We start from the raw sequence: 10326 nt of genomic DNA, 5'->3' as shown, positions 1-10326 counted from the left end.
ATCAATTCAAAGATGGATAATCTTTTTAAAACTCTGAAAATAAAAGGCTTAATACACATAATAATATTAATTGAGATATTCTTAACATTACAAAAAAAAAAAGAAAAGAAACAGCTGTTCAGTTAAATTGCACCCTTGAAATAATATTATTTTAAATTCTCTTAACATTAGATTATTATCTTCGCGACAATGATATTATTTTTCTTAGATCGACTCCGAAATCATATGAAGTTCAATTGCTTATCATAAGTGAATGAATCCTCCATTTGAAAAATAACAAACAGTGCTGACATGGAAAATAATTGAGAAATGCATGGTCAATGGGGGCATCCTAAATGCTCTTGGATACTCGACAGCTGCGCACCTTAGTTCCACAAATTAATTGACCATTTCAATTACGAAGAAAGCACCATGGCTTATTTATATGATTCGTGTTGGATTTAATTATATTTGAAATTAGTAACCACTGGAATCTTGGATAATTGATGTTTGACTTATAAATACAGTGACTTTTATGCTTTGAAATAATTCAATTTCATAAATAGAGTGTTAACCCAATTGAATATGTATCTAGTAAGATTTAAGATTTAATATACTTCAATTCAATCATGAACTAAACTCAAATAACCGTATCTATTTATTAAAATCGATTGACTCCTTACAACAAATATAGGGACTAATTAATTAACTTTTAAAATTAAAAACACTATTTAATTCATTTTATAAAAATAAAAGGATTAACTTATACTTTCCACATTTTTTTTAAGAATCCCCAACACGACCTTTTAATCGAGGTGCATACAAACTGACCCGGATATCAATGTTAATAATAATAAAAAAAAACATAAATAGAGTGTTAGTCCAATTGAACATGGATCTAGTCAGATTTCATATTTAATATACTACTGGAAGCGCAGTGGTAAGAGTTTGGATTAAAAGGTTTGCTCTCTTTATGATCTCAGGTTCGAGTCTTGTGGTTGTTAATATGATGGCCACTGGAGGCTTACATGATCGTTAACTTCAGAGCTTGTGGGATCAGTCGAGGTGCGCGTAACCTGACCTGGACTTTCAGGTTAATAATAATAAAAAAAAAAAAAAAAAGATAAGAGAGGCGTGCTCCTTCAAGGGCTGGGGAAGGAAAAAACAAGCTTGTGGCTCCTTGGTAACGGCCATTAAAAGAAGTATGTTAAAACTTGTCGACACAAACAATGATTTTTCTAAGAAAATTTCCTAGCCTAAATGTGAATAATCTGCAAGAGACATGATGAGTAGAGAATATAGTCTCGGCACACAAAAGCTAGCTCGAAAACACTTCCATTGTTGAGATTGAAAAGGTGTTGATAATATCATTAAGCATGTGAAGACCACAGATTAAAAAACTTAATGAGCATCGTCAAAAATGGAGTTCCCAAATATAAACTGCTTAATCCATCTCCAATTCATTTATCACCATATTCGAAAAAATTTGACAAAGCCCATTTTACACGACAAAAAAATTATGCTATCTTTTTATTACGAATACAGGGACTTGCATGTTCTATCCACGTACTTAAATATTTATAAAATAAATATTAATTTTATAAAATAATCTAGAAAATATAAATATTACGTCTTGGTATAATTTAGAATATTGATAATGTCTCATAAATTCAATATGTTCAATGAACATGTTATTTGGTGCATGAATTATGATTAATCAAATGTTCATGTATTTATTTTTTTCTCCTTACCTTACCACATGAGATGCAAAAATTGATGATACCAGTCCCAATACATGTAAAAATAATTATTGTCGATAAAACTTAAAAACCCTCCAATGATAAAGTCATGATCAATGAAAAAAAAAACTTTTAATTCCAAAAACAAAGGAGTTTGTTCTTAATATTTTGTGATTAATACTTAGAGTATAAGCTTTTAGAGTAAGAAAAAGTGTGAACTATTTATCTGGATTGTTCATGAGGTATTTTATAACTTCTAAACTTTCTCGTTTTTAGAAAAATAAAAGATTGGAATGGATAAATATTCACATCATTAATGAGATATAAAATATAATACACAATTTGAGATATTTTTTACACTTCCATTGGCATAGGGAGATTATTGTTCCTAATATGAACACTTCATGTAAATAATCTGAAAATAGAAACCTATGTTATGGTTTTAAGAAGGATCTCCAAATCTAACCGGGTCTGGTGTATAGCAACTCATCATACCCTTGATGCCCTGGGTTCATCCCACGGGAGAATCCAAGGATAATGGATTTGGTATTCCACTCTTCTCCATTAAAAACACAAACCTTTTTACAATGATTCAACTTGACATTACTACTAAGAGTCTCTTGTTCTGACAATGCAAAACCAAATAAAAGGTGAAACAGATTCTGCATTTTTGCTTTTAAATAATCATTCTGTTCATACTCTTCCTAATTCCCTTAATTGATGACATCAATGCTAAGCTCCTACATCAACATTTAGGACAAAACTATCAAGATATGAACATCAGTCTAAAGCATAAACATAATTCACCAAAAAGAGGACAAAGGTAATCATGATTGAAGGATTATTATTATATAAAGAATAGACAACAATTACAGCTATTTATGGCATTTCTATATTCTTCGATCATCAGGTAACTAATTAAGTGGAGCTCTTCAACCATCAGTGGGTTATCCCATTATCCATGAGAATAAAAACAAAAATCAGCAATGACTTTAGGCAAATCAATACAGGTCCGAAATATAATCCAAGGTTGATGTTTTAGTTTAATCTGTCAAGCTCACGAGGGTACACATTTCAACATCGCAGGCTTTAGCAATAATTGCTGGGCAGCACGAGCTATTGCAAGTGACAAGATGTATGTCAAAAGAACTGAGCTTTATCCAGTTCAGATATATCCAATTGTCACAAGAATCGACCATAACTAATTTACAATAAAAAATGTGCAATTTTTTACATCAAATTGAACTTAAGCAACAAATGCTGGCAACTTCTCATCAAAGAAATTTTTTACCTTAACATTCACAGCCCCGGTAAGATTCTGCACAGTCTTGGCAATCCAAAACAACTGATCTTCCTCCATCTTTTTAGAAGACGGAACCAAAACCACTCTTGTCCCACTCAACTCATCACATATCCTCTCAAACTCCATCAAAACATCACTCACGATCATCACCTTATTTCTATCAATCAACATCTTCACCAAACCTATCAAATATCTATTGAATTTACCTCTCTTTGCCACTTCCTTCACTACTTGTCCCTTCTCTTTGTCACCCACAAACGGGCTACCCAAAACAGATTGGATTTGCTCATTTTGAAGCAGCTTCAATAATTTCTGCACATCATTTTGGACTATGTCAAGGGAACTCTTGCATCGAGCTATGTCTACAAGTGCGGCGGCATAGCCACTGACAGGGTTTCTGTGGATATGTGGAGATGAGTTATGAGATGAGCTTTGAGAGATGTTAGAAAAGAGTGGAGGGTTAAGATTCTTAAAAGATAAGGTTTTAGTCTTGGATGGGGTTCTGTTAGAGATTGAAGAGGTGGGTTTAGTTGTAAGATTAGGAGGGAGTTGATGAGATACGTGAGGAGTCCTTAAATGTTGCAATTCAGGAAGTGTTGACAGAAAGGCAGGGCCTTTGAGGGTTGAAATGGAACTTGAGATGGTATCCATGGCGAGAGTGGAAGATTTGAATAGTGCTTCTGGGGATGCTTCCGATTTGGTTTTAGGACGAGGGATGACGATAAGATACTAAAATTGTGTGTTCCATTTCTCTTCCTTGAGCAAAATATAAAAATAATAATAATTGGGATTGAATTAGAGATCGATTCATTCATGGACTCACAAGGTGAATGTTTAGGACACCCAACATCACCAGCCTGGTTCGGTGGATCAAGCTTGTTTCATATAAATGTTACCAACCTTAGTGGGCTTCACCTCATTAATTTCCCCTAAAGGTTTATTTTGATGCAAAAACAGTGTGCACCCAGAACACAGTACAACATGAACGAAAAACAGCTGCGAGCCTACAAACTTTTTTCTGTCGTTGGGTCTACAAATGGACAGGATATTTTTCATGGCCCATATTATTATAAAATGACAAATATGTACCGGGATGTAGGCCTACAAGAACCTGGCCCGTCACGACAGTCTGATTGTACTTCAAATCTCCGGTAAGAGATCCCCTGGCCCATTAAGATATATTCCAACGCAAGGCGATTTGATTCAAGTTGAGGAACAATCGTTACTTACGTGCGAAGCCAAGATCAGAGTGCAGTGTCCTGGCCCCAATTGTTGATGGCCCCATTCCTGCTTTTTGACCCTTTCAAGTGTTAAAAATGTTCTTGTTTATGATTAGCTGTTTGCTTTTTGCAGCATAATGATGTTGGGTTAGTTCATCTCATCATTAAAAACCAAATGTTTAGTTTTACCGGGAAAATAAATGTTTCCTTTGGGCTGTGAATCTTTTTTGAAATTGAATTGAAAGATCGTCCAGATTTTCAAAAGAGAAAAGAAAAGAAGAAAACTTATGTCTCGCACCTTACGAACCAGAATAGGAGTGAATTGTTAAACCCGTCCATCTCTTTCATCTTTCACGATTCCATTTTTGTGCTAATTAATTTTTATTCTTATTTAGAAAATGAGAAAAATTCACGAATCATAATGTTGCTTAATTACATGCATATTGTTTAATTACAAATGGCATTTATAGAAAGAAAAATAATTGTTAGATTAAATACTAAATTACAAAGAAAGGGGTCAAGTGACTGGTTTCATTAGACTATATAAAAAGCTTACAAGTTCGGTCAAAAAAACTAATTGAGCACAAACGACTAGCAGCTGGCTAGTTTCCCCCATGAATTTCCAGTCTGGGCATTCAGGTACAGACATCACAGCAGTACTTTAGTTTCCTTGAAATGTGTTGCGCCAGTTGCGGGGTTTACCCCGTTCTTTGGAATGTCACTGTCCCCAAAAATTCTGTCGGTGCAAAACAATTAGGAGCTCATTTCGATTTTACTGCGATCAAGCAAGCTTTATTCGAAGTTTCCTGTGTATTTATGGGGTCACTGTAATAAAACTAGGAACGTCACGTCCTTTTTTATGGATGCATGAGAGACATGCGAGCTGGCGGGACATCGATCCCCCATGTGGAACAAAAAAGCTTCAAATTAATTTTATAGGTATTTCAAAAAAAAAAAAAGGGTCTATTATTATTTTTGCACATAATGATCAATTAAAAAAAATTATGTTTTAGCTCTTTGAATTTATTTTTGTATCCGTCTTTTGATGTTATTTACGATTTTATTTTTATTATTTTTAAGTATCTATGTTTTCCTTCTCTGCCGACAAATAAAGTTTGATCGCTGTGCAGTTAAATGGATTTATTTTTAATTAGTTAAATTTTTTATTTGAATCATATGATAATTATGTAGACAATAAAACAAATTAAAATAATATATAATATATAATTTTCAAGTAATCCAATATTAAATGATAAAATTAAAATTAAAAATATTCAATTAAAAAATATAAGTAAATCCATATTAATTTATCAAACCTATAATCAAAGTCATTCACCTTACCAGATTTAATAAATTTTTTATGAAATTATTTTTTATTTTATTATATAACAATAACGCATAAGACCTTTTTTGTATCAAATAAAAAAATCTTTTCTTAAAAAAACAAACAGTTCAGGTTTTACTATATATATATATATATATATATATATATATATATATATATATAGTAAAACCTGTAAACAAACATTAATGTCACCGGGGTAACGTCAATGGGGAGATTGAGTGTCCATAAATGAATGATGATTTGGGGAGTTTTCTGGCATTTGGGAAAAGAAAAATTACGTGTACATCGTTTAGACTATCTGTCGTCTACCTTACTGTACATGAATTATAGTTAGGAGGCGCGCATTTAATTGAAAGAAGATGTCATTCAATGGGACTTAAGTTCCGTAAGCTTTGACATATTAAATTGCAGCATCGAGTGGTGGTTTCCAGCCCATCTTTCCATTCCGATGTGTACATGTATGTATGTATGCATGTATGAATGACTGCAAAATCCAAGTTGTGATACACTAGCTACCGTGCTTGAACCAGTGCTCCATTATTGTTCTCACTTTTCCAGAGAGCCTCAAATTAAAATAAACAAAAGCTGAAGCTCAATCCCGAGATTGTGCCAGGAAATACGACCATATAAGCTGCCTGGACAAATAATTACATTCACTAATCCCAACTCACACTCTCATCTGTCTGTGTTGATTTAGCGCCTGTGGTAATGCTGTCATTATAGAGCTTTCTTTTTTTAACCAACTCATGCCAAAAACATATTTAATAAACTATTATAATTTAAAAATACTAGACGTAATCTGGTTTTTGAGTGATTTAAGAGGCCAAACACATGCTAAAAAAACATGGGTTTTGAGTGATTTTAGAGGCCAAAAATCTCATGTCATCTAGTTAAGTTTGTATTGTATTGAACATGTGGACTCACATGTCTCAGAAAAAATCACCATGGTGTGTCGTCAGATGAATCCTGTTACTGTCAAAAAAAAAAAAGATTTAGAGAGGCAGTAATTAAGAAGTCTACAATGGCTAATGCTAAATAATTTCTCTGGCGTGTTATATGAATAAATAATGCATGGTGCGCATACAGCTACAAAGAATTAGAAGAGAGACAGACTGGACCTCCTCCTTTCACTACATTAGTGAGGGATTACGAACCCTTGAAAACATCGGTCTTGTCTGGTCCTCTTTTTCAATCTCTTTCCTTTACTTACTCCATTCACCACCAGGACTAGAGTCCCAAGACCAAGAACAAAGTTTCAAGAGGTTCATATTATATTTCGCAGAGCAGCTGAGCAATAAGGTCAAGATAAAGTCCCATTCTTTTTCCTTGCCCCAAGTTTGTTTGAGGGGTTATAAAAAATGAACCAAGAGATGAATGGCGTTGATACAGAGATTGATCAGAACCACCAAAAGAATGTGCAAGAGAAAATCGATTATGTGTTTAAGGTGGTGGTGATCGGTGACTCTGCAGTAGGCAAGACGCAAATTCTTTCCAGGTTTACCAAGAATGAATTCTGCTTTGATTCAAAGTCTACCATCGGTGTCGAGTTCCAGACTAGGACTGTCATCATTAAAGACAAGGTCATCAAGGCTCAGATCTGGGATACTGCTGGCCAAGAAAGGTTGGGGTCCTCTCTCTCTCGCTCTTTTCTCATACCCACATCAAACACGTACCTTTTTGCTTGACCCTTTCGGCCCGACTAGAATATACATGTAATCGTTTTTAAAACTATAGTGTATAGCTACTTGCCTGCTTGTCAGAAGATAAAAACCCTAATTGAAGTTCAGAGTTTTTCAATTGTTACGAACGAGATGATCCTTTTTCTTAAGAAAAACATACTGATCAAAGAAATGTTCTTAGAATTACTATATATAATAATTGTGGAAATGTGTGCCTTGAATGCAATATTTGGATCCATTCCATATTGGCTCGTGAATAGCATTGAAATGCCGATGCTACCGTCACTACGTATCCCGAAGTTGCAGTAAAACTCTGATATATCAAATCCAATTTATTGAAAGAAATTTAAAAAAAAAACAAAATTCTGCAGGTACCGGGCAGTGACAAGCGCATACTATAGAGGGGCATTAGGGGCTATGTTAGTCTACGACACTACCAAGAGACCAACGTTTGATCATGTGGCTAGGTGGGTTGAGGAGCTCCGAGCCCATGCTGACAACTCAATTGTGATCATGCTGATTGGAAACAAGGCTGATCTTGTGGACCTCAGGGCAGTTCCAACAGAAGACGCGGTGGAATTTGCAGAGGAGCAAGGCCTATTTTTTTCTGAGACATCAGCCCTTAGTGGTGACAATGTGGACGGTGCATTTTTCAGACTGCTAGAAGAAATTTACGGTGTGATTTGTAAGAAGTCGTTGGAATGTGGCAATGGAAATCCCCATGCTGCTGATGCCATAACGCTTAGAGGTTCTAAGATTGATGGCATATCAGGGACCGATCTGGAGATTAGTGAGATGAAGAAATTATCTGCTTGCTCGTGTTGATTTGATAATTTTTCTAGTGAATTGTGTACTATAAGACTTTACCACTCCATGTTCTTAATTGATTCTGTGGCTTTCTTTGGAAAGTGGTGATCTTTCGGTAGTGTGGTAAGGGTGGCAAGTTTTTTCTTTTCTGTGACCTGTCAAGATTTTAGCAGTATTGTACTTGTCTTACAGAAACCATGAATTTGGTTTTTTTACATGTATTGATTTGGATGGATGGTTTTCCTTTTCCTTCATTCGTTGGAATTCTGGATTCATTGGGAAAAATCACCTCTGAACAAGTGAAACGAGGGTTCTTAGTGAAGGTAAAAAGTTTTTCTACTACTTTTTTTTTCTCGGTCAAACTGAAATACATCAATGATTATATATTGATGATTATATTGGTTCGTTGGTAATTAACTAAACCTTGTAGCGTTTTTTTATGTCCATAAAATTATTATTTACTTTTTCATAAATTATTGTTAATTGGAATAATGAATTTTTTTTTAATCTCAATTTGATTTTTAAATTTTTTCTTTACACAATTATGTATTTTTAGCCAAAATTAGCATTCAAATACATATTTTTTAAGGATTGAGGGTTGAATTGAAAGACAGGAGACTAAAATGAAAAATACAAATAACATAAATAGTACTTTCAAATTTGTTTGTGATGTATATTTAAGTCCCCTAACTTTTTTTCTTATAAGGTGACCAATCCTTTTAATTTTTAAAAAACATATTTTGATACCAAACTTTATTTTTTTCATTTTCATTTCTTTTTTTATGGAATGAGAGAGAAGTTGTCGGATTCTATCAAAGAGAAAAAAATCTTTATTGGTGACAATTTCGATCACCAAACAGGTTAAAATTGGTGTCAACGAGTTCTATTAGATGATGAGAGTTTTATGTGGTTGTTTTAAGCTTCAATATAGCATATAAAACCAGATCTGGATCAGGGATACAATATTTCTTTCTGCTTGATTTAGTAGTTTGGATTGTTTCATGGGTTTAATGGGTCGATAGGTCGGTTTCTTAGTGTTCTAAGAGTATTTTATGGTTGAAAATAGGGTGTTTTTTGATAGAAATCTTGTAGGTAACTTGATTATTGAGTTTCTATCACTTCGTTAAAAACATGATCATCTCCTCTATTTTTCGGGTTAAAACAAATCTGGTCGACTAGATTGCAGTGTCTTGCGGGCCACCAATCTAGTTAACAAAACTAAAGCTTGTGGGTAAAATATTGTTTTTAGAAGGTTAGTATATTTCATATATAATTTTTTCATGTATTTTATATAAATTAAATATTTGTTTTTTTATAATATTTTTAGTGTGTATCACCTTGCACAATATTTTTTTTTCTTTTATCTTATTCAATAAGTTTTATGAGTGTGTCGATTTCTATTACAAATGGATTTTAATAAACAAATTTAATGAATAAAAGCAAGTAAATGACCCATGTTGCGATATTAAATATCTTGATCTATATTTGTCTCTCAATTTTTCCAATTATGTTTTTATTTATCTTTAATGACTTTTTTTTCTTTTGTTTACACAATGATTTGTAATTTATTTAATTAGATAGGTGCATAAGTTTTTCGATTAATATTTATGATTTTTTTTAGTCAAAAAACATGTTGTAAAATTTTACATGTTCAATTTTTTTATCATATATTAGTGTTTTCAATTTGATCTTTATTCTTATAATTTTTTATTTTCAATTTCACTTTTTAATCCAAGTTAATAGTGTTTTTCCCCCTCTCATTTTGGTTCTTTTTTTATTTCTAAATCTTCAGTTTTTATTAATTCCTTTTATTATACATGTTTTTTAAAATAATTTTAAAATTTATGCTTTAATTAATACCTCTTTTCTGTTATTTAGCTTTGGTTTTTTAGTTTTTTTTAAATAGAAATTATTTTTTAATTAAATTGGTTGTGTTTAGTGTAATACCTAAGATCACAAAGAAAACAAATATTTTAGTTTGAAATTCTTATTATTAGATCACAATCTAAATGGTTAAGCAAGTAAGTACTTGATGAAACAAGTGAATGGGTGAATAGTACAAATCAATACAGAGATTAAATATAGATTTCTTTATGATGAAACCTTCAAACCTTCAAAGAAGAATCTATGTTTCTTTTTATGATGAAACGCTTTCGAAAGAATTGATGAGGCTCTGTTTGTCTGCCTGTCTGCCCCCTCCTTTGCCGCGGTTGGTCCCTCCTCTAGTAATCCTTTTAAGACTCGTCGACTTCCC

General features: G+C 32.9%; 2 protein-coding genes across 2 annotated transcripts; one reads left to right on the top strand and one right to left on the bottom strand.

Moving 5' to 3' along the window:
* Positions 1-2727: 2727 nt before the first annotated feature.
* Positions 2728-3774, bottom strand: LOC133681511 (ATP synthase subunit delta, chloroplastic-like). Its single transcript, XM_062104562.1, has one exon. It carries the CDS (start codon positions 3670-3672, stop codon positions 2965-2967), a length of 708 nt encoding a protein of 235 aa, XP_061960546.1. The 5' UTR covers positions 3673-3774; the 3' UTR covers positions 2728-2964.
* A 2895-nt stretch (positions 3775-6669) lies between these two features.
* LOC133681874 (ras-related protein RABA3-like) lies at positions 6670-8326 on the top strand. Its single transcript, XM_062105049.1, has 2 exons — positions 6670-7207; positions 7637-8326. The coding sequence occupies exons 1-2, from the start codon at positions 6945-6947 to the stop codon at positions 8088-8090; spliced, it is 717 nt and encodes a 238-aa protein (XP_061961033.1). The 5' UTR covers positions 6670-6944; the 3' UTR covers positions 8091-8326.
* Positions 8327-10326: the final 2000 nt, after the last annotated feature.

The sequence above is a fragment of the Populus nigra genome, chromosome 2 (genome assembly GCF_951802175.1).
Source record: "Populus nigra chromosome 2, ddPopNigr1.1, whole genome shotgun sequence".
Taxonomy (NCBI): domain Eukaryota; kingdom Viridiplantae; phylum Streptophyta; class Magnoliopsida; order Malpighiales; family Salicaceae; genus Populus; species Populus nigra.
This window is presented reverse-complemented; position numbering and strand designations above follow the sequence as displayed.